Genomic DNA, 24429 nt, shown 5'->3' with positions numbered 1-24429 from the left:
GGCCTTGGCTTGTAAAGACATTAATAGCTTTGAAATTAAAAAAAAATCACCTTGTTTTACCCAGTTGGTTTAGCCAAGGACATATACATTTCATCAGCTTGGAAATTTATTGAACAGACAACACAGCTATCAAAATAATCTTAGAGTCACCCAGGAAACTTTACAGTTTCCTAAAAAAATTGTAAAAACAGCATGAGCAATGTTAGCGTTATAAACCAGTCACACGTGCCATTTACTTTAGAATGACTTAGTGTTACAGCTCTTTTACTTTAGAATGACTTAGTGTTACAGCTCTTTTACTTTAGAATGACTTAGTGTTACAGCTCTTTTTGACTGGAGGCCTGGAATCACAGCAGATTTTTACTGTGATGTATTAAAGTTTAGAGAGAATATATTCAGCAAAATGAAATAGCTGATCTCGTGACTCAGTTGTTGGGGGGAGAAAATGGTACTAAGGATATTTTATGAATAATAAACTTGTTTGGAGCGATCTAATTCTATTTCTAGGCACTCATAAAATGTATCTGGTTTTGAAACTGTAGTTTTGTTTAGTCTTAAAGATACATTCTCACAAAGCGTTTTTGGCTACACAGTGCTGCTTTTGCAGTAATCCATGCTATTCTGCTTTTTATTATCTATGTGGTATGTTAATACATTCAGGTTTTTATAGATTCAATAGCCTTGGTAGAGCAAATAGAGCCAATAGAGCAAAAGAACAGCATCGTATAAAATATTTATTGCCAAGGATGTAATTGCAAATTAAATGCAAATTGTAATTCCCATTTGGGGTATTTTTCCTTATGGGTCTTTGGATTTGGCTGCAAATCTGGTGATGTTTCCAGGATTGGGCTCCTATTCCAAATCTTGTTGTAACAAGGGTCATGTTAGCTAAGCTTGTGAAGTAAAGCAGAATGTTTGCACATATGCACTTTTCAGAAGTCAGGGACAGTAGGTGAGTGGTGACAAGCACCAGGCATTCCTCCTTCACCACCATGTGTGACTTCTGATGACTACAGGAGGAGATCTGTGGGGGTCAGAGTGAAGCCTTACATAGCTGAGTGTTTGCAGTCTGCTCTCAGGTCCTCATCTCACTGTCAGCTTTAGTAGGTGTCCAAAGCACAGAAACCAGTATTGTTTGAGAAAAGAGAGTTTTTCTAAGCCATTTTACTTTAGAAGCCGCTATGGCTGGCTCCAATTTTTCTCTCCACAGAAATAAACATCTGTGCTTTAAGTCAGCATGGCTGTGAACACGAATGTGTTAACATGGAATAGTTGTTTGTGTGCAAATGTATCCCAGATACACCCAAGAACACCATGGTGATACGTGCAGCAATGAGTGTGTCTCATGAACTGCAGTGGATAGTTTGCTGCAAGGGAGAGGTGTGAACAGTGAGAAAACACTCCTGGGTCCCTTTTGAGATGCTTCTGAGTCATGCAAACCTTACTGCAAAGTCCACCAGAAGCCAGGCCTAGTGAAGTAATGCTATGGCGAGATCCCTGATCCAACAGAGAACTAAAGCATCATTTTCTCCAATTCAAATAACTGGGGAAATGTGTTCAGCCTTTCACTCAAAGGTGCTGTGTAGCACAAAGGCAATGCTTGCTGCTGAACATCCATATCATTGCTATGGGCTGTGTAACCTGCACACCTCCTGCTGCTGCATGCTGGGATGTGGGGATGTGAAGAGGCCCATCCCTTCTCTGTGTTTGCAGCTTCAGTGATCCGTTCCATGAGGTGTCCTTTTTCAGAAGAATGTTGCTAAATGAAGGATTGGTGTTTCCCAGAGAAACCCAACACCACTGCCCACTTGGCATCACCCAGTTTTAGAAGATAGTTTTATTGCAGAGAACCATTTTGCATATCACCTACAGCATTGGCAGCATTTTTCCCTGATGTAGTTACAGCCTACTTTTCCAAAGAAATGCTCAGTCACTGAAGTTTTTAAAACACTTGGTAGGACAGGGAATAATAATTTTTAAAGAAACTGTGGTAAAAGCATATTTAGGGTAACCTGGATGAGTTGCAATTTTTTGACTATTTTAGTTTTTGATTAGCTCAAGTTGAATTTCTAAAAATTAATATATTCCAAGACATTCCTTGTTTGTCAAAACAGTGAGCTTTCCTCATCCTTTCCCCTGCTTGCATTTTTTTACACATGTAATAAAGCACATATGATTACAACATTTACAGTTATAATGATTTCCAAAGCCCAGTAATTAGCACCTTGTGATTACTGCACTCTTCGAAAGAGTGTGTTACAAAATTCTGCATGAGAGCCCCAAATATTTAAATGTTAAAAATTCATATTGATGTGGGTGTTTGTATTGAAAAGATGGAGCCAAACAGATGTAATTTTTCACAGAGAATATGGGTATTTCCTTTTTTTTGTTTCCACATTTTTTGTGTGCTCTGAGAAGTTACACAAGCCTCTTCATGATGATGTGAACTCTTGGAAAAAAGAGGAGGTTCCAGCTGGAACTTGCTTTAGCTGGTAAAAACTGACACCTCAGCTTCATTTGTTCAAGCCTACATTGTCTCTCTGTGTATAATGGCAAATCTGGACCAATTACTGCAAACTCGTTGCTTAGTTAAACAAACCAATAAACAGAAATATTTAAAATAAGTGATTTATTGTTAAGTACAGATTTTTTTAAATGTAAACAAATTGCTGCAGACATGTCTGTTCACATCTGTAAATGATTTGCAGAGGAGACATGCGAGACTATGTGTGTGTGTCTGAGGGAACTCCACTACTTTTGATCAATTTAAGCTAAAGTGATTTGGGCCTATATAACTAAAACTAGCCATTAACAAACCACCACTAAAACACTATGAGGAAGTTCAAAGCTTTTTTCCTAAAATGTGCTTTTTCTATACTCACAGAGACAGCAAATTGTATAGTACATCTGCAAGTGCATGTATTTCACCCTACAGCTTTGCTGTCCACTGTGAGGAAATATATTTCTCAAACCCAGTTCACACCTCTCTCCCTTCCCCCACCTTTTGTCTTTCACACAACTAGTTGCATACAAGACTTAAAAGATATATTCCATTTTATGTTACTTGGAATAGGAATAGGAAAATCAAAGAAATGGAACATGTTAAGACACTCTCACACTCATAATTTCTGTCTCCCATGAGGCTTTAACTGCTTGAACCTGTTGGCCAGTTAAAGTTTTAAATTGGTGATTTCCTGTTGAAAAAAGAATTTAATCTTTATGAAACCATCTGAAAGCCATAATTTCTATTTCAAAAATTGCTAATACTCATATTTGCTGTGAAAATTTAAGGGTGAACAGAATGCTTTTTAAAGAAGGAAAGCATGATTCTGTGGGTGAGACCAGACTGGGCTTCAGGATTCTCCCTTCTCTCCACTTTTTGTTAGTTCAATCACATTGTGATGATATTTGGCAAAGGAAATCTGCATTTCACCATGTTTGCTATATGCCAAGTGGGGTTGTTTTAATAATTTCACTTAGGTGTTGTTAATTAACTCAGGTTACTCAAGTAGGTGGGGATACTTGCATAAATAAAAAACTGTACTAATCTTTTTGCCTTGCTCTGCAAAGGCATCATGTACTAACTACAGTGTCATAGTTTATGTATCGAAGACACCAATGTGATTTCTTCAATCATTAACACAAATCAATAGGAGTGGACCACTGTGTTGAAAGCAACCATGGCTGTGAGCAACTGTGCCTAAATACAGGTGACTCCTATGTCTGTCAGTGCTCTGAAGGATTTGTCATCAATGAGGACCTAAAAACCTGCTCACGTGAGTCTTGTGAGAACATCCTTTACTTCAACTCCCTTGGGAAAGGATTTTGGTTTCATACAGGGAAAAAGACTTGCCTTCAATTTATTCTTACTGTCTGCATTTCAGTAATACTTTAGTAATTATTTGAAAGCAGAAACAGAAAAATTATTTAGGAAAGAATATTTTTCAAGATGACTGTTAGTCCTCATATATTTAGAAAAGCTTTGGGAGACATATTCATCCCCTGGTTTGAGGATAGTTTTTCAGTCACATGACAAATGTATCTGACAGGTCATCTGGACAGCAGCATCCCCAAGGCAAAGTGCCCCACCTTACCTGGGGCAGGAGGAGAACTGAGAGCCCCACACTGAGCTTTACATTTAGCATGGGAACCCTTAAAAAGTGAGCAGTTGTCCTAGCAGCTCTCCACTCTTCATAAATCAAATTATCATTGAGAATTTATACAATTTCACAAACAGTTGAATGGCCTCCTTAACTGGAAAAATAATGTATTGAAAGTGCCAAAAAAAAGAACAATATGAGTGCATTTTACCTCTTGACTTTTTATGGACCTCGTTGGTGAGAGTGTTCTGTCCACTTTTTCCAGATTTTGGAGGTATGTTATCTTTCAAGCTTGTGGAGTTCTGGAGCAGCTCGAGAGTTCACCCTTTTTCTTACTCTCAGGCACAAAGTTTCAAGAGAAGTCAAACTGCAAGTCCTCAGCCACAAAAAATATCTAGAGAGAAGAGAGACAAAGCAGCAAAGGCAATTTGCCTTCGTATTTATCCCTGTGTTTGTCTTCATAGAAACCTCTTTAGCCCCATCCAATACCTTGACAGACTTTGCTTCTGTCTGCCACTGCAGCTCTTTAGAAAAGGGCAGACAGTAACACAAAAGTATGATTAGTGTACATGTAACAACAATAGGGTCTACTAAAAACATTTTTTTTAGATATTTATCTCTAGTACCACTGAAAATTTAGAAACAGCCAAATAATGGAGTTTTATCAACTTCAAACGGAAAATCCATTTTCCTTCCTAGTAACATGAGATTATTTTTCATTCCTGAGTTATTTTCCTCAGGCTGTACTTGGAAACCTATCAGCAGCAGAGTACAAGAAGCATTTGGACAACATTCTCAGGCAGATGGTGTGAGTTTTGGGGCTGTCCTGTGCAAGGCCAGTAGTAGGACTTGGATTGGTCCTAGCAAGTCCCTCCCAAATCAGGATATTCTATGATTGTATGAAAATGGTGCTGAGTGCAATGAAACTGAGCTTTTTTGAATAGCTCCTCTTCTCATACCCCTGTCCTCATATATATTTAGGAAAGATTTGTCCTATTCCTGAGCTCTAGATGAGAGGTTGAAACCCCATGAACATTTTTAGGTACCGTGAACAGAGTTTTGGCACTTTGCAATTTCCTGAATGGTAAGTTGAAAGGAAGGGATTAGCATTTAACATACACCAGTCCTAGTGAGAAAATATCTGGGACATTCTAGTGTTATATGAACTGACTCAAGTATCTTAAGAAAGCTATGGGAACACCTGAATGGTAACCAAATCTGTACTCCAAGAATTCATTACAAAAAAATAAGTGTGTGTAGCCAATAGACAGTAGCAAGTCCTGCTTGCAAAGTCTCAGGAGCCCTATGTCCTTATGTGACAGAGAAGAAACACTTGGGAAATTTGAGATGAAAAGTAGACCATATTTGACAGTACTTGTCATTTGCAATTCTTTGTAAAATCCTGAATAGTCCAAGCCAAATCCCACTGACATCTGAGAGGTTTTCTTCTTGCTGCCACAGGAACTGGTTCAGGTCCACATGTGGGTTCTGGGGACTGCCACCTTCACTTCAGGCTATTTAGAGACTATTTAAAGAATGTTTACAAGGTAGCTTTTATGTCTTTGCCAGTGTCTTATATAAAATCATTGCCAAAGTATTTTGGTTTTTTAATCCACTTTAATCCAATCCAGATATGGACTCCATTTAGTTACATTAAACACATAAAAGTATGAGTTCTCAACTCTGCTTAAAGCAAAAAATGAAAAGTAGGACCTCACTAGGGCCTCTTACATTTTATTGAAGCTTTATAATCAGATGAGAAACTGAATTACTGTTTAAGCAGTTCAATGTATTTATATTTACTTGCTTATATGGAATGCAAACACTAGAGATAAAAAGTAATTGGTTAAATTTTTAAATAATTTTGATTGTTCCTGCAGGAGTTGACCATTGTGCTCTAAGTGATCATGGCTGTGAACATTTGTGTGTGAATGGTGACAGATCTTATACTTGTCAGTGTTTCGAAGGATACAGGCTCCGTAACGATGGGAAAACGTGTAAACGTAAGTTATTATTCAGCAACTCAGAGTCTAATATTGCACACACAGAAGAAATCTGTAAGGTAGGATTGGACTGCCTAAATGTTCAAGGATTTCTAGAGGTCATATTTCCCCTTTGGTGTCACATTTGCCAGCAGTATGGTGATATATTGAATATGCTGAGGCACCTAAAATGGTACTGAATGCATACTTTTAGGCACCTGAATCACATCCTAAACATCAGTGACATTTTAAAAGTAGCCCTGAAATTAGACAGTTGTGAGTCCAAAACTATCCAGAGCTGGGACAACTGTGATTTTCTTCTAAAATTTCAAGGCAAAAATATATAATGTTTATAAAGTCTTATCCAGCATGAAGCTTGCAACACTATTAATGGAAAGTTCATTTGTCCAAAATAGGATCAAGATTATTGCAACAGAAATATCATAATTGAGTTACAAATTTGACTATATTACACAGTTATGAGTGTCAGATATCAAGGAAAAAATTAATTTTTCTCAACTTTTATAGCATAAGTCACCAAGTGATCAAAGAAGAATCATGGATAAATTTCAGAAAAACTCACAGGCATTCAGTATTTTCTTACTGCAATCCCCATAATATCTAATATCAACATTTGCTGTTAAAAATGTTTACAGAAAAAAAGTAAAGGCGTCCAGGTATTACCATGATTAATTAAAAGCTTCTTATTCTTAGCTGCTGTTTCACAACATCACCCTCTTTTGTTATTCTGTGCAGAGACAGATTCTGCCTGTCTCAAAAAGTTAGGATACACTAAAAGCAAGTTAACTTTGAACATACTACCCTTAACTGACAGAATTTTTATATATTAAATTATTTCCAGGTAAAAATGTCTGCAAATCAGTCAACCATGGCTGTGAGCATATTTGTGTTAATGGTGACAATTCCTATGTCTGCAAGTGTCGTGAGGGATTTGAACTGAGAGAAGATGGCAAGACCTGCAGAAGTGAGTGACTGGTATTTGTTGAACACTTTTGCATGTACAAGGAAAGAAAGGGGTATTTTTTACTTCCTACTGGAAAAGAAGCAACAAACTTCCTTTCGACAGCTATATTCTCTAACATGTTTTCATTCAAAACCTACATTTATATCAATCATTCCCAGGAGAGGACATCTGCAAATCAGTCAGCCATGGCTGTGAGCATATTTGTGTTAATGAAGATGACTCCTATGTTTGCAAGTGTCATGAGGGTTTTCTGCTGAGAGAAGATGGGAAAACATGCAGAAGTAAGTACTCTGAGAATTACTCACAGAATTTTATTTACAGTATGTACATCTGAGAAGCATTCAAACAAATACAAGAGTTTACTGTCATAATAAAGGAGTAGTCTTCATATGTATAATATAGGAATAGAATTTATACATTTATACATTTAGACCATCCAATTGACTGTAAGAGACTCTGTGGACAAAAATAGTGTCTTTTAATAGATCAGCTAATAGACTGGAAACAGAAAATATGATCCATTTGCTGTAGATTTTCTTTAACCAAATATCATCAACTGTTCTCAGATAAAGACATTTGCAGTTCAGTTCACCATGGCTGTGAACATGTTTGTGTTAATGCTGATGAGTCCTACATCTGCCAGTGTTATGAGGGATTTGCACTGAGGGAAGATGGAAGAACATGCAGAAGTAAGTTTCCTTCTCTTCAGTAGATTTTCTTTATAATCTGCGCATTTGGAGATATATTTTAAATATGGAAATCTTATTTTTTAACAGATAAATATGTTTGCAATTCTGTTGACCATGGCTGTGAGCATATTTGTGTGAATACTGATAGTTCATACCTTTGCCAGTGCTATGAGGGTTTTGTATTGAGGGATGATAAGAAAACATGTAAAAGTAAGTTATTTTAATGTTACTATATTTATTATATTCAGACATCTACAGAAAAAACATATTATTTAGAGGCAGTTGTTCTTATAGGAGATTTTTCCTTGCAAAAAGGAGAAAAAATTTTTTGTTTACTAAGAGTTTACTACTGTTAGTCTTTAAAGTTTTGGAAATGTTCTTACTCATCAAACTGTAGTAAATAAATTCTAAATTATTTCTAGGTAAAGACATCTGCAAATCAGTCAGTCATGGCTGTGAACATCTTTGTGTTAATAATGATGATTCATACACTTGCCAATGCCATGATGGATTCGTACTAAGGCAAGATGGGAAAACATGCCAAAGTAAGTAGTTTATTAATAAAAGAAGAAATGTATTTTTTGTCTTGTTAGAATATTATTCACTGGTTCATAGTAGCCAGAATGGAATATTTTTATCTATAGATCATAAGACTTGTATGAATTAAGGATTGCTTGAACTAAAGCTACATTTCAGAAAAATAAGACAATTTTAAGGTTTGAATGTAGGTTTTAAAATGTGAACTTCATTTCCAAATTAAGTATATTGAGTTTTAATCTTGAGCATAGGATGTTGCTACATTTAACTGTACTGTGTTCTTCTGTCTGTATTCATGCAGATCATGACTTGTTCTGTAACCTGTTAGCATGTTTTTTTTGTAAATTATAAGCAAATTAAACTCCTTCAGGCTTTTTATGTCTTCTAATCTTTTTATAACTCACTTCTTGCTCCCCTAAAACCTTTGCTGTTTATCAGCATCCTTGTGAATGCACCACAGTGAAAGAAAGTCTTCTAATAGGAGACAGCAGGATCTACAGCAGAGGAACAATAACTCATCTAATTCTTATTTGAATCTACCTATCATTTTTAAAATAATTTATCTTTTGTTTAATCTTTTTTTTTTTTTTGGCAAAAGACAGTGTTAGTCTCTGACCAAAATATTCTGCTAGTACTCATGTTCAATTAGTTATCTACCATGATCAAAAGTTATTTAAGATTCACAGTATTACAGGTGTCCCATGTCCTTAAGGCTGTAAGTACAGCCTTCATTCCTTGTTTCTAAACGTATATCCTTAATTCTGGCTATTTTAAAATACATATGATTTGATGTTATCCAAAAAGATTCATGTTACCTTATATTTATTTAGTTTTTCCAGGATTAATTTTTTCATAACACCAAATTGATTGATATTAGTCCTCTTTCTTTGATTTTACTCTGACTCGAGTTCCATGTTATCTGTTGCATTATTTTAATTGAGATAAATGTCAGTCTGGCAGGCTTACAGTGAACTACTCATCTTTTTAAACCATATGCAACCATACTGCTTTTTCAGTGTGTATACATACACTGAGAATGGAGACAACTCAGTGTTTTGGGGCTTCCTCAGAGTTCTAGGAGTTCCTGAAAATTAACATTAAGCATCAATGATATTCTTCAGAAACCTCTTTTGCAACTCTCTGCTGCAAGTTATCTGGAGTTTCTTATTCAAAAGTGTGTGTGTGTTTGTTAGTTAGATGCTGTGTCACTTCACACAGAGTGAAACTCTTCACTCCAACAAGGTCATCAGTAATCTATTTCATAGGTTCAGATCTGAATACACCAAAGTGTTTAATATTTCTGCATGAAGATTAGGAGTTCTACTTTTCTGTCCATTAATTAATAATGCATTGTTAAAATGCTTTTTGTTCCTAATAGTATGTAAATAATGTACTCATACTACCCTTTATTTGGTTGGCCATTCACCCCCTTCTCCTTCATCTTATTATTTCAGTGTTTCAAATTCCTACTTTTTTCCCATTCTGTAAATACTGTGAATGTTCCTTTCTTTCAGTTTGTTTTCAAATCTTATAGCTGTTTTCAACTTCAATTTCTAGATTTTTTAACTAGCCTGACATTTTTTTTAGATTATGAGACTACATTTTTTGGGGGTGTCTAGTAAAATAACCTTAAATAGTGCAATCATTGATCTTTTTTATTACTATTATTATTTCCCTCTTGCATCCCAACATAGTCTGGCTCATGCTTACTTTCAGCTATGTAAAATTTATCCTTCTGAAGTAATAGCCATGTCTGCTGCTGGTTTGTATTTTATTCTGTTTATAAACAAATGTTTCTGAGTTGTGCACAGCTGTGTATAAGCAGATGCTAATTTTTACTTACGTTGTAATTTCTCCCTTACCCACTATGACCAGATCTTATTTAGATTGCCATGTCTTAAATATAATTATTTTTGAGTCAGAATATTGTCTTATGTAGTAGCTTTTGGAATTTTTCTTTTGGTAGCTGGAAACCCCGAGAAATTTGGCTCAGGTTGAAGTTCTTCTAAAGACACAAACCTCAAGAGCCAAATTGAAATTGGCTCTCAGGAGGCCACTTTTTGTGTAAAGGTAGTTCTCCATTAGAAACTGATAATTCTTGTGTTTGGCTTGAAGAAGAAAAAGGGAAAGCTGATAAATGGCTCCACTTTCTTCTGCACTTTCTCCCCATCTATCCATTTTGAAGAGGTTTTAACCAAGTGGTTTAACATTGCAGTCATAAAAGTCCTCGCATCAATTTTCAGCAATCCAGTTAGATTTCGTTTATTGTCTTATATAAGTAGTTCCTGTTCTTTCAGGTTTTGTTTACGCAGACTCTTGGCACTGATATAAGGATGTCAAGACCTATGGTTAAATCATGTCCTGTGGTGTTTTTCTTAGTTTTGTTTTTACCAGTATGCATTTATGCTAAATGACTGTACTAAATTATTCCCCCATTTCACTCTTGGTGCTCTTAACATAAACTCCTCCTCCTTAATCTAGTCAGATTAATCCTAAAATGGTTTATTTTCAGTTGGAGGTCATCCAAACCATGAAGTTCTGGTCAGATGATAAAGAATAGATACTCAATGTAAGCTAAGATGTCCATCATTTAACTAGTGAGAGAGAGATCTGCTTTCAGTTTGCAAGCTTCCATCTTTTTTTGCTCATGGGATTGATCTTCCAGTTGTTGTATTTATTTAAAAAAAAATTAACTAACAAGCCACATAAATATTATCTAACTATTCCCAGGCAAGGATATTTGTAAATCAGTCAACCATGGCTGTGAACATGTGTGTGCTAGTGCGGGTGATTCATTTGTTTGTAAGTGCCAGGAGGGATTTCAGCTAAGAGAAGATGGAAAAACTTGCAGAAGTAAGTAGTCTGATATTACTCAACATACTCTTTATCTGCAGCTCGTGCTCGTGTAGAAATGGGCTAACCAGCAAAAGCTGTCATCTGTTTTCAGATAAAGATCTTTGCAAATCAGTCAACCATGGCTGTGAACATGTTTGTGTTAATTCTGGTGATTCATATACCTGCAAATGCCATGATGGGTTCCTACTGAGAGAAGATGGGAAAACCTGCAGAAGTAAGCAGCACAGGAACTTAATTGCATGAATTACACATTCAGTAATGAAGGCCTCTGCTGATGTGTGCTGACTACCAACTCTCCTGTTTGCAGACAAGGACATTTGCAACTCAGTTGACCATGGCTGTGAACAAGTTTGTGTGAATACTGAGGATTCCTACATTTGCCAGTGTCATGAAGAATTCATACTGAAGGAAGATGGCAAGACATGTAGATGTGAGTACCCTGAGCTATAAAAGTATGTTTTTATTTGAGGCTTTCAAGTGTTGTGGGTGTGAGTGCACACATGTATGTTTGTGATTTCCAACTATTTGGGCTGGTTTAAAAAAGATACTGTCTCTCCCTAACAAGCCTCACCTCACAAACCCCATCCACTTTTCTCAGATAAAGATGTTTGCAACTCCGTCGACCACAGCTGTGAGCATATTTGTGTTAATACTGGTGATTCCTATGTCTGCAAGTGTCATGAAGACTTCATACTGAGAGAAGATGGAAAAACTTGCAGGAGTAAGTTATTTAATCTTGTTTTGTACTTCCTGATCTGTTAATGAAACACACTATGCAACCGTAGTGTGTCATTTGTGTCTTTATTATAGAATCAGCTTAATGTGAGCTCCTTCATAGCAAATCGTAGCCAAATTTTTTATATTTTGTGAAATTTATTTACTTAGCTAACTGTGCTAAATACAATTTTCATTATTCCAAGGTAAAAATGTCTGCAAAACAGTCACCCATGGTTGTGAACATGTCTGTGTTCCAACTGGAGATTCATACATGTGTCAGTGTCACAAGGGATTTATATTGAGGCGAGACAGGAAAACATGCAGGAGTGAGTAGCTGAAACTTCTATGGGGAATATGTTTTTCAGTCTTAAAAGAAATACAGACTTACTTTCACTCAAAGCTTGTTCATGACAGTTTTGTATTAGAGAAATGGTCTAATAAGGGGATTCTCTTAACAATTCTCAGATAAAGACCTGTGTAAATCCATTGACCATGGCTGTGAACATGTGTGCGTTAATACTAACAACTCATACAGCTGTCAGTGCCATGAGGGCTTTGTCCTGAGACGAGATGGGAGGACATGTCGAAGTAAGTAACTCATTGTGTCTGTCAGCCCCTCTTCTCTGGCATTGCTACATAAATGAACAAAGATATTGTACTCCTTTGTCATTTGTTCTTCAGATATAATGGCTGGGATCTTTGGATTTATAAAATGTTAAATAGAATACAGAAAAATACTTCAATTTTTCCTAGGTAAAGATGTCTGTAAATCAGTTGACCATGGTTGTGAATATGCTTGTGTTAATAATGGCGATTCCTATATCTGCAAATGCCAGGAGGGATATGTACTAAAAGAGGACCAGAAAACATGCAGAAGTAAGTATATTTCATTTAGAAAGCATTTGGTTCTTTTATTTCTAAAATTAATTTACCTCCCTTCAAAAAAATTATAGAATCATAGAATGGTCTGGGTTGGAGGAACCTTATTAAAGATCACTTAGTTAATCTCCCTGCTGATGGCAAGGGCACTTTCTACTAGACCAGGTGTCTCCAAGCCAAATATAGCTTGGCTTTGAATACTGCCACAGCCTCTCATTTCAAATATGATATAATATTTGAAAGCCCAGGGCATATGTGTGTGGCAGAAAATGTCTCAAACAATTAACTTGATGCTCTCCTATATAAAAATCTATCAAATTGGAAGAGTTGTTTTAGTACAATAATAATTCTTTTGAAACCTCAGGGAAAAGCCAAAAGGGAATCTTATTACCAAGGAATGTGCATTTTAATCAGGTTCATATACTCTGGGTCTTTTATCTTTATGTACTATATTTTAAAATCTCATTAATTTTATTTGCTTATCTTCCAACATAACATCTATTTATCTCCTCATCTCTTAATACTTGGAGGAGAAGTTCTATTGGAATTCAGTAATAACATTTATTCTGCCAAAAATGGATGCTTTAGTTGAGGAGACTGTGATTAGAACAAGTTCTGGCTGTTCTGGCTGTTCTCGATCCTAACTGACACCATGCACCATGCTGCCCTTTCTTGACTTATGCAGTGGTAATTGAGGTGGTTCTGATATGTACATTAATTGCATTTTCATCACCTTAGTACATGTGAGGTGTCTTTTTCTCAGATGACTGTAGAAAGGAATTCTTGAGCGGTATTAAAATAGATATTTCCTAAGAATAGAAGTCCAAGCTTTAAAGCTGAAAATCTGTTATTTGTACTTTGACTTGGTAACATCTCCAGTAATTTCTGCTGAATAATTCTCTTTTGTGTGGTGCTTACAGCATTCTGCCTGTACAAAGATCAGAGGTGAGTGGAGGTCAAAGTTTATTTGGTCCAGACTAAGAAGCAAATCTTACATTCCTTAGTATGGCATATTTTCCCTGGAAGCTACATTGATCCAATAGGAACTAGCTCAAATAGGAGTCCTGCAGCTAGCCTTTGCACAAAGCACACTAATCTCTGCCTGCTGAAGGCAATTCCTCTCCAGAATTTAAAGCAAAACAAAACAACCTACCTGGCAGAAGCAGTCTGCAGCTTGGAAGACATTCTCCAATCTCTAAAATCCCTAACCTTGTTATTGATGCCCTACAAACTACTTTGATTTTTGCATGTGCATATGCCAAAAAGTATGAGAAATACAAATTTTACAAATTTGCCTGTCTTCTGACAAACTCCCAGCTCTAATGGGTCAACCAGAAATAGAGCAGCAATACATAAGTCTTCTAATTACAAAATTGGTAGACACTTACAAGCAAAAACCCCCTTATCTTGACAATTCTGATTCTCTCAATAATTATATAGTTGTAACACTAGTAGTAGTGTTGTATAGTTGTAAAGCCTGTAACACTAATCCAGCTTCAGTGATTCTCTTCCATGTCTCTTAGTGCTGACAAATTTGACAAATGCAAGCTTAGTATACAGGCTTATCTCTGGAAGAAAATGATGGCAACTCTGTCTATGTTTTTCAGTTCTCTCCACTAAAGAGAAATTCTAAACATTTGCTGATTGTTGAAGCATTTTTAACAGGTGTAGTATTCTGCAAAGCAGAATATGTCTCAGTAAATATTTGCTGTGGTTATAATTTTGTTAAATTATTAGTTATTGGCCCACTCTTATCTTTTGAGACAGACTGTACACAACATCTTCAGACACATTGGCACAGTAAGACGAGCCAGGAACAGGGTACTTTAGATGATTCCTGAATTTTTGCCAGGGTATCCAGATCCCTTTCCCAATCTTGTGGACTTTTTTCTTGATCTGTACACTCTGTTGCTCTTTTCGCAGGATGCACTGAAGGCCCAATTGACCTGGTGTTTGTGATTGATGGATCAAAAAGTCTTGGAGAGGATAATTTTGAAATTGTAAAACAATTTGTCTCAGGAATCTTGGATACACTTGAGATTTCACCCAAAGCTGCTCGAGTTGGTTTGCTTCAGTATTCCACTGAGGTTCGTACAGAGTTTACATTAAAGCAGTTCAGCTCAGCCAAAGACATGAAGAAAGCTGTGTCACAAATGAAATACATGGGCAGAGGTTCCATGACAGGACTGGCACTGAGGCAAATGTCTGAGAGAAGCTTCACAGAGACAGAAGGAGCAAGACCATTCTCAGCAAACGTGCCTCGAATCTCCATTGTGTTTACGGATGGGCGGGCCCAGGATGAAGTGTCTGAGTGGGCTACCAGAGCAAAGCAGCGTGGTAAGTGCAAGTTTGGTGTCAATGTTTTTATTGTCTCGTTCTAAAAGGCAAATATTGTTAGGAATAAGATGTAGTAACAGTTTGGATGTCTAACAAAGAGAGAGTGTTTGCCAAAGCAGTCTGACCAGTACAGTGACAGTGGCCACTGTCCTGCACATCAGATCTTTGTGTTCACAAGGGCCTTTGCTGCCAGGCATGTGCATCCTCCCCACAGCAGGGCTCTTGGGGAATGCCTCACCACAGGTAGTGGTGCCACCCACCTGGCATCCCTGAGTGTATCCTCTAAGGGTAGACATTAGATACACAGACATGGGAACACCGGGAACTTCATCAAAAATTTTAGGAAAACAAGAAAAGAAACCCCAAGCTGTCTCTTCAAAATACAGCAATCTATTCTTGTGAGAAATACTATGGTAATAATTGGTTATATTTATGTTTATAGGGTATATTCTTTATTTCTAACCAGTTTTATAGCACTAATGGTGTTCTGGAAGGAAGATGACTCTTTTGGAAAGAATGTAACTGTAGTGCTGTCTATCTTACTGTTTCTACATGCCTATATGCTGAAATGTGACTGAACATTGGTGATTTTAAATTTCTAATATGTTTGGGCAGACATCCATCCTTTAGAACACCTGTATCACAAATCAGAATCTTTTCATCTGTTTAGCAGAGTGAACTGAAATTTTTCAAAACTTGTCAAGAAAATAAACAATCTCTTTTTTCTTTGCTAAACCTTTTTTTTAATTTTATGAGAAACTGCTTTAAGAACCATGGCTGATAGGCCACAACACAGAGATAATAGCCAGACTTCAAAAGATTTTGCACATCTTTTTTTCTGTGCTTGTTTTATTGATTTGACATATTAATCAGAATTTGATACATGATTAGTAGAGCATTGATCAGGATCAATACCTCTCCATAAGGAGAAAAGGGGAAACCACCCAAGGATATGAGAAGGGCATGTGCTAATAAGAGTGGAATTCCAAAGAAAGATAAAGTGATTTTAAAAACTTTAAAACCCCCAAACATTTACAGGCTTGCTAGTGAGATGAAACTACATGAGGATTTACAGAAGGAAAGAAGTACAAACCAACTTCCTTACTTGCTGAATGAAACCTCAGCTCTGGACTGCTTACACTGACTCTGCAATGCTACAAGCCAAACCCACCTTCTGTGTAACTGCAGCAAAACCAATAGAGTAATGCTCAATATGAAATGGACCCTGAATAACTTTATCACTGATATCCCCAAGTCTTTAAATAGCAATAACTTCAGCATGACTGGTGCATTCATTAAATTGAATTAGCTTCTGGTGGACAATTTCCTTTCCTGGATAAAGTGCAGTAGTAGGCAGATTAATGAAGAAAAGTAAGGAGATACATTAAAAGTTTAAAACTTGGAAAATGCATACTTTGTGGTATTATCAGACCCGTGATTCTTCAGCAGAAAGGTTAAAAGTTGCAATTCAGTGAGTGTGCAGCAGTTATCACCTCATGTTAAATAAAGATATTAAACCTATGAAGGTCCTAGCTGTACTATGAATCACAAAATCAGTACTTGTTGTGGGCACTTTCTAAGCCAGAACTGATATAAAGAGAAATGTTCTATCAGACCATATGCTCACGAGCATAAAAACATAACTGCTGGAAAAGAGATTATTGAAGATCTCTATGTTTTGTAGTTATTGCTTGTTTAAAATCTATCTGGTGAGAGGGCCCTGAATCACTCCACCTTCCCTGCTTCCAGAGTTAAGAAAATTACACATCCTCACTTACCTTCTCCCTAGCACCTCTGCTGTGGAAATACTTGTCCTGAGCATCCCTGTTGTAAGGCTTTTTCTTTCCTAGCCCCATAAATTTCTGTTTTCCCATTCTTACCCTCCTGTGTGGCCCTTCCAGCCTGTTAGTGCCCCTCACAGAGCAAGAATCAAGCCTCATTGTGCTCTGAGGATTTCAATGAAGCACTTAGGTATTTTTCTGAAAAATTACTGCCATTTTTCAGGATTCTGCCCCATTTGCTAATATGCAATAGGTTTTCCCAACAACCCTGCATTGCATATACCCTACAGACACACACAAACCAGGGACTTGCCATGCAATTGTGAGGCTGAACTGTGTGATTCTCTTGGATTGTTTGTGATACTCTTTCTGGAACCATTTACTATCAATAGTGGCCAGGCAAGTGTCATCTCTTTAACACAAAAACTGTATGTCAAATTACAGCAAACAAGAGAGTTTCTGCAAATCTCCCGGTAATTACAACATATTAACCCTCTTCACTGATTTTAAAGTTACATATAACATACATTTCTTGGGCTCTCGCTTTCTCTCTTATTTTCATGGACGAACAAGTGCTTAGAGTTAGAACTGCTGAAATAATAAGTATGTGCAATTTCTTTTGAATCCAGGTATAATAATCTATGCCATTGGAATAGGAAAAGCAATTGAGGAAGAACTGCTGGAAATTGCTTCTGAGCCATCATATAAACATCTCTTCTATGCTGAGGATTTCACAGCTCTGGAGGACATAAGTGAAGAGCTAAGAGCCCAAATCTGTGAAGGTAACAAAATTCCATTTTCCTTATAGAAGTAAATGTTTTCCGGTGTTTTGCTTTTTGGATTTTTCTACTCTTTAATACATGAAGAATATATACTGTTAATCAATCACTGGGTAAATTATCTTCCCTTTATTTTCATGAATGTTGCATAAAATGTACAATTCTACGCCTAGAAGAATTAATCGCTTCTTCTCTTTTCTTTTTCTCTGGTTAAGTTAGCCATGCAATGAACCCCACTCCACCAAATAAACATGATCTATTTCATTGGGAATGTGGGAAAATAATCAGGGATTTGTAATACCTTAATGAGAATTTTAAAAAAATCCTAAGACCAGCAGCAAAAACCTAAAACACAGCAAAATAAACCATCAAGACCTGTAGTGTGTATTTATAGACTAAAAATAGTTCATTGAACATCCATTCACAGCTACAAAGAGTGGATGTCAGTTTTGCACAAGCTCTGAGTTTTGCTACACAAGTGTGGAAGGTTTGTTTCAGAAAGCACCCTTCTTCACTCAGGAACAAACAGCTTTTATATAAACATTCCCAGATGAAGTTTTGCAAGGGGAAGGGGGAATCTGAGCTGAGATGAAAGCTATGGAGCCAGAGAGAGGACAGCATATCTCTCCCACTCACACATTTCCAAGACTCAGTATTTTTTTGCACATTCAAACTGGTACCTGAAGCAAAATTCAGAAACAACACATGGAATGATGTTAGTCATAAGAATAGAATTGTGCAAGATTATTTAATTTTCACTAGATTTTATCCGGTTGTTTTTCTTGAAATTAAATCAAAACAGATGTTGCCTTTTTTTTTCTTTTTTTTTTTTACATTATTGTATAAAATTAGCTGCAGGACATTTCTTTATTTTCTTTATACAGATCTCAAGAAAGAATCTGTAAAAAAGACTTTGAGGATGTTTCTTAGCTTGCATACTCTTTGTCCTTCAGTCCTAAGAAGTCCTAGTTTCATCTTTCTGAAATACTAAATGATAACATAAAGCTAAGTCAGTTCAATTAACCTTATTAGGCAGACAATCTTCCAATGACAGCATGTCATCTTAAAAGCTTTTGGAGAAGCCAAACCCAAAACTATCTGGCAGCCAGAACAATAATTCTCACTCATTAGCAAACCCCAGTATAATAACTCTCACTGACCAGCAAACTCCAGAGCTCAGGGATGGAAATGCATCCTTCAGATACCCACAACAGTGGTTAGCAACCACATTTTTTTTCCTTTTAACTACATTATTTGAAATATTAAAAAAGAAGTAAATCCTGCCCCTTTGTGGCAGTTTCTTGTCTATACCTCCAGTAACTGGGCAGCACTGGTGCTTCAGCTTCTGGCCTGCCCCTCTCTCAACAACAGGCAATGAATGCCTCACACCTGTGAACTGAGGACTGACCAGCCTGGTTTTTCTGGACACTCCAGAACTACCTATTACTCATCAACTCACTCCACCAGAAATTCTGCCTCCAAACCTGTTACATAATCTAAAAGTTTGGTTTTTTTTTAATTCCTTCTGTTGTATACAGCGCAGTTTTTCTCCTCCTTTGCAATAGCAATGACTTTTGTCTTTACTCCAGCTTTGATCCTTAGCTGAGGTCTTCTGAGGCTGCACCTTGTGAGGACAGTAGGAGATCCACAGAGCCTCTCATCCCTAATCCCAGCTGTGGATGCACTGCATGTTTCCAGCTAAAGTAAAAGTTCTCCAAATGTTTCTTTGAGGGTTAGGCTTTTTTCTTTTATTCTGCCTTGTAAAATAGCTGCTGATTACTATTAATTATTCTTGATGACTAGTAGTAAAGGCAAAAAAGGAGGGTTTTTTTTCCCTCTTGCCTCTTATTAAAAGGAATTCAGTTGGAAGGTTCCCATTCACTGCCTTGGTTCATGTTAATTTCTCATCTGACTGGAAGCACTAACGAGGCTCCAGCAATGTCATACATAATACACACTCAATATGATTGCAGCTTCAGCTCTGGGCATGTGCATTGTGGGAGCTTTTAATTACATGGTCATATACTATTTTTGTCACAAGACCCCAGCCCTGATCAGATGACAGTACTCAGCAGCCACCTGGTTAACATTCTGTTCTCCTTCCAAATTGTGGATAGTTTTCAGTTCAGCAAATATTCAGATTCTGCTTTTGATGACACTCTCACAGGCTCCTCCTAACAAATTACTTGCGTTTTTTTTACAAAACAGAACACTAAAAATCAACATCCAATTTCAGCATTGTTCCCCCACAAATTTATTCATTGCACTGACTTCACCAAGGGATTCAGGGTGATCAGCCTCTGTCACTACTTGTGTGTTTATTCAGCTTCACAGAGGCAATGAGATCAGAAATCCTAGAGTCCCAACTATTCTTCAAGCCTGAAGAGAAGTTTCTTAAATGCCCAATTGCTATTCCAAACTGGAGACCTCCTGCCACACCTCTACCAGTGCATCTGTCATTTTTCAGTCCCTAATTACATATCCATACCAGCCCAGTGTCCAAAGCTCAAACACTTCAGGTCAGTTCCTCTGCCCTTCCTAAACAAGCCCCTCATTAGCTTGCAGCTCCTGAACAACTTCTAGAGCAAGTCATTACCCAGGGTCAAACACTCAAAATTCATCTTACCTTCTCCATTGCTCCTACAACAGAAATCTTCACCATCCTTGTTCCCATTGATCATTCTTCAGCTAGACTCTGTTTCTGGTTCGTTTCATTCCCTTGTGATCTCATCCCACACCTCTCTGCCCTGAACTCTTCTCCAAAATCTGAGTTCCTTCCAGCAGCTGGTTCCCATGCAGACTGAGATATCTATAGCTCTCTATATAAATATTGTAGTTCTCCTGCTTGATCTCTGGTCTCCTTATTCAACCACTCATCTGTTCTTCCCTGATATTCATGCTCAGTACTTTTAACCTCCACTCAAAAGGGCCTCATCTCCTTCCCAGTGCAATTTAGCACAGCTGTATATTATTATGCATCTGTCAAAACTGACTAAACCCAATAGTTATAGCAAACCTGGATGTCACAGAAGCATCTTCCACCTCCCTACTGCATCTTCATGGTATATGGTGCAAGTTTGCACTGTCACCTTTTACCCCCATGCATTCACTTTTAGGGAAGGGGCTCTGGCTTCCAGAGGAGGGGCTGTGTCCCAGATGCTCCATCACCCTGGCATCATCGGTCACGTGCAGTTGTTAAATACCTGCTCTTCAGCCCATCTCGGCCATGAAGGGCCCGGAGTCAGTGGAAGGTGAAGTGTTCATGTCCTCGGGAAGGACCCGTGCCTAAGGAACCGCAGCCGCCTCCACGCTGCCCTCTGGCGGCAGGAAAGGGGCAGGGCACACAATGGCGGCCGTTCTGCCTCCCAACAGGTTTCTGTTTCCTCTCCATCTCTTGACTGAAAAGATCGGGGTGTGCACTCTGAAATAAATCCTTACATTTTAAAGGCTGTGCTTCATTAATTAAAAACGTGAGTGTGGACTCTGAAATAAATCCTTACATTTTAAAGGCTGTGCTTCATGAATTAAAAACGTGTATTTTTTGCCTGTAGTGTATCAAATAGACTCTGCTGCACCCTTCTCACCTAAAAACTCCCAACTCCCTGATCAATGTTTCCCATTATAAAGAAGAAAACTGAAGGACAGGAAGAAACTTTTTCTTTCTCCAAGCAATGTTCTTATTCAGTTCACCCCAAAGGATGATGGATGATAATGAAACATGAAAGAATTTTCATTGTAGGACACAAAGTAGATTGCTGTCATTTCAGATTGCTTCGCTATTATTAAACAATCACTTTGGTTTTGGAGGAGTTATTCTGATAGTCTGAGTTGAAGGGCAAATTGTGGAGTTTCAACACTGGACCTCTTCTAAATTGCACAGGTATGAGGCATTCTCCATGTGTTATGAGAGACAAATATCAAGCTACTGGCAAGAAACATCAATTGTGGGGAATGTGAACATTTTTATTGCTCTTTTGTGATATCATTTCCTTTGGAAATTTCTATCTACCAGCCTTGAGAGAGTCACCTCACCAGCAGGATGCATCATCTGGGAGGCTTCATAGGACTGGTCCACAGCCTTCAGGTTGGCTGTTTTAACTCAAGTGTCCTCTCCTGCTGCCTTTTCATGCTGCCTTCTGTAGAGAACTCTCACAATTCAGCTAAAATGGTTTATCCCATGTCCCTGCCTCCTCGCCCCTCCAAGTCACTCTGCAATGTGAAAAATGGAGATTCACTGTAACAAAAGCATGGCTGCATGCTTCTTACATCATCTGAATGAAATACTTCATGGGGAAGCTTGTATTTCAACACTGGGCTTCACACCTAAAGCATGTTCAGCTTTCAATCACTTCTGTTTTTCACAGGAACCTTCACAATTCCCTTTCAGTTTTGCAACCCACAACTTATATCATGTATACAGTAAATACAGCCTAACAGCCTGGTTCCTTCATAGCTTTGTATCCCTAATCCTTTCCTTGAATGAGTGAATTACCTACTAATTAAGGAGAACTCAGTGCATGCAAGTAGAAAAAAAAAATTATAATTTAGTGGGTCTGATTTTTAGAGTGTTGGGGGGGGTTTCCTGCAGGACCTGAATCAACCACAATAGCCATCACAGATGTCATTGACTGTCCACATCTTGCAGTACATCACAAGTATCTTTTTGAAGACAGTCACATCCACTCAACAACAGGTAATTGGGTTCCTTTGTTTAGAACAACCCACTGTTCTTTCAACATGGAAGATTACATATTGTGTACTGTTTTCCAGTACCAACAGAATCTGCCTCAGGGTGTTCCTTGGGATGTTGACCTGTTTTGAGAACAGGCAGCTGTAATAAACCTGCTCTGCATTCAGAATGCCTTGTCATTTCCTCCCCATTCTATTCAATTTATTCAGCATTTAGCCTATACTTAAGTGTTTCTCTTTTTCAGCAAAAGCCTCAAAAGACAATGACCAGTGCAAGTGTGAAAACCTTGTGACATTCCAGAACTATGCAACCAGTGAAGTAAGAAAACTCACCCAGCGATATATCCTTTCTGCGTAACTGCTTCTTACAGGTAAGATAAGAAAGGCAGCTTAAAACAAACTACATGGTTTTGGATCAAGTCTAAACTGCCTCCATAGCTAAAAACAGTTTATTGTTATGAAAATCTAAACTACGTAATAGTTGCCAATAAGCAAAGCCTTTAACTTTTAATCTGCTTCTTCTTCATAGAAGGAACAAAAATATTAACAAGGATCTTGAATTTTAATAACTCCTTACAGTAAACACTTTCAGGAATAGCAAAGAAACAACTGGTCAAATTCAAGACTAACATGCTTTGTTTTGGGTTACTTCTTCAGATGCTACTGAAATAGCATTTACAGACTACAGGTTTCCCTGCTGAACTCCTTGGTGAGGCACATATGCAGCGAGTCATTTAAAACCATACTCTAGATAAGGAGGAAATCAGAGGACTCAGGTTTGGTTAATCTTGCGTTAAAAGAAATGCAGATAAAAGTTAGCAAAGTGCAGATCGCTAGCTTCTGCCAATCAGTCTATTTCAAGGGAGCTGCTAGTGCAGCAGCCTTTACCCTGCCTGCAAATCCACATCTCAGGAAACAGCAGCAAACTGGCAATACAACTCATTGTGCACTATTTATGCAGCAAATTCATGAAAGCTGTTTCTGATCAAATAAACGCTAACAAAACATCACATCTTCTACTTGTGTAACTGTGTGCAAGAGCAGTAAGCGCTTACTCTCTGCACAGAAGAGTGCAGTGATCCCAACAGCTCATCACTGTGCTTCCTAGACAGGAACAGCTTCAGACTGAACTGTCAGTGCAGAGGGAGGCAAGCAGAGCCCTCGGTGACTGGTAACCTGATGCAGAACATGGCAGACACTTTAAGGAATTATGTTCTAATCACTTGATTAAATTACTCCATGCAAAGCAGATTTCATAAAAGAGGAGAAAGCCATCATGTAAGGTTATTGCTAGGTGCTTCAAATGTTCATCAACACACATACTGCTCTGATAGGACTTCTTCCATCAACTTTGGAGAAAAACTTCTAGGTTATTTCCCACATCCTTAAGTGTTACATGACATGCAGCATTCCAGCCTGCATGCTAACAAGAAAGGAGACCAATTCTTGCCCCTTCAGAAGCTCTTTACCACAATCTCTTGCAGTGGGCTGTGAGGAGCTCTGAGCTTACTCAAAGAACTTAGTTACTAAGCTTAGAAGCTTAGCAACATGTGCTTTTTTACTTTACCATTTGAGCAGACAACTGTGATTTTTACTCCAATGGCTCAAGGTAATAGAAAATCTGTCAACACTGAACCAGAGACTAGGAATTTTGATAGGAACAGTGCTAAGCACTTCCTCAGAGCACTGTGCAGCCACTGCTTTGAAGAGAATGAACAATCCAGTTTTGTCTTTATTACAAACCTAATTTCTCTGCCTTTTCTCAAGAGCAAGCTCAGGTATGAGGTGCTACACTAGTCCTTGGTAACTGCAGACTGCTGGCTAGTCCTCATCCAGAGATCTGGGGGGTGGAGGACGGAGAACTGGCTACATAAGTAGCTCCAGTTACACAATACAAATTCAGAGTGACCAGTCCAAACTGTTTTGTGTCCAGCTACACTAACTTCTATCAGTAAGTTGAGTGCAGTTTCACTGTTTCAACTTGGCCTCTGTGAACACTTGAGAAAAATGGCTGAAGAAAATGCAGTTCCACATGGTGCTCCTGTGCAGAGTAAGCTTGCCACAGCAGACAGATGAGCAATTACCAAACCCAATGTGC

General features: G+C 37.8%; 1 protein-coding gene across 9 annotated transcripts in view; it reads left to right on the top strand.

Annotated features, from left to right (window-relative positions):
• Positions 1–24429, top strand: part of MATN2 (matrilin 2) — a 69840-nt gene that overhangs the window by 42618 nt on the left and 2793 nt on the right. For 2 of the 9 annotated variants that reach the window (XM_059484538.1, XM_059484546.1), the window contains exons 8-26: positions 3654–3776; positions 5981–6103; positions 6945–7067; positions 7226–7348; positions 7634–7756; positions 7844–7966; positions 8179–8301; positions 11024–11146; positions 11241–11363; positions 11457–11579; positions 11748–11870; positions 12070–12192; positions 12332–12454; positions 12620–12742; positions 14669–15082; positions 17493–17645; positions 21655–21726; positions 22231–22335; positions 22577–22702. In XM_059484538.1, coding sequence (XP_059340521.1) covers positions 3654–3776; positions 5981–6103; positions 6945–7067; positions 7226–7348; positions 7634–7756; positions 7844–7966; positions 8179–8301; positions 11024–11146; positions 11241–11363; positions 11457–11579; positions 11748–11870; positions 12070–12192; positions 12332–12454; positions 12620–12742; positions 14669–15082; positions 17493–17645; positions 21655–21726; positions 22231–22335; positions 22577–22689 — 2579 coding nt within the window. In that variant the 3' untranslated portion in view covers positions 22690–22702. The remainder of the gene's footprint in view (positions 1–3653; positions 3777–5980; positions 6104–6944; positions 7068–7225; positions 7349–7633; positions 7757–7843; positions 7967–8178; positions 8302–11023; positions 11147–11240; positions 11364–11456; positions 11580–11747; positions 11871–12069; positions 12193–12331; positions 12455–12619; positions 12743–14668; positions 15083–17492; positions 17646–21654; positions 21727–22230; positions 22336–22576; positions 22703–24429) is intronic. The other 7 variants (XM_059484530.1, XM_059484573.1, XM_059484565.1 and 4 more) reach the window with 7 other exon arrangements.

Source organism: Ammospiza nelsoni, chromosome 1, assembly GCF_027579445.1.
Source record: "Ammospiza nelsoni isolate bAmmNel1 chromosome 1, bAmmNel1.pri, whole genome shotgun sequence".
NCBI lineage: Eukaryota > Metazoa > Chordata > Aves > Passeriformes > Passerellidae > Ammospiza > Ammospiza nelsoni.
Note: the sequence above shows the minus strand (reverse complement) of the source record. Positions and strands in the feature narration are given on the sequence as shown.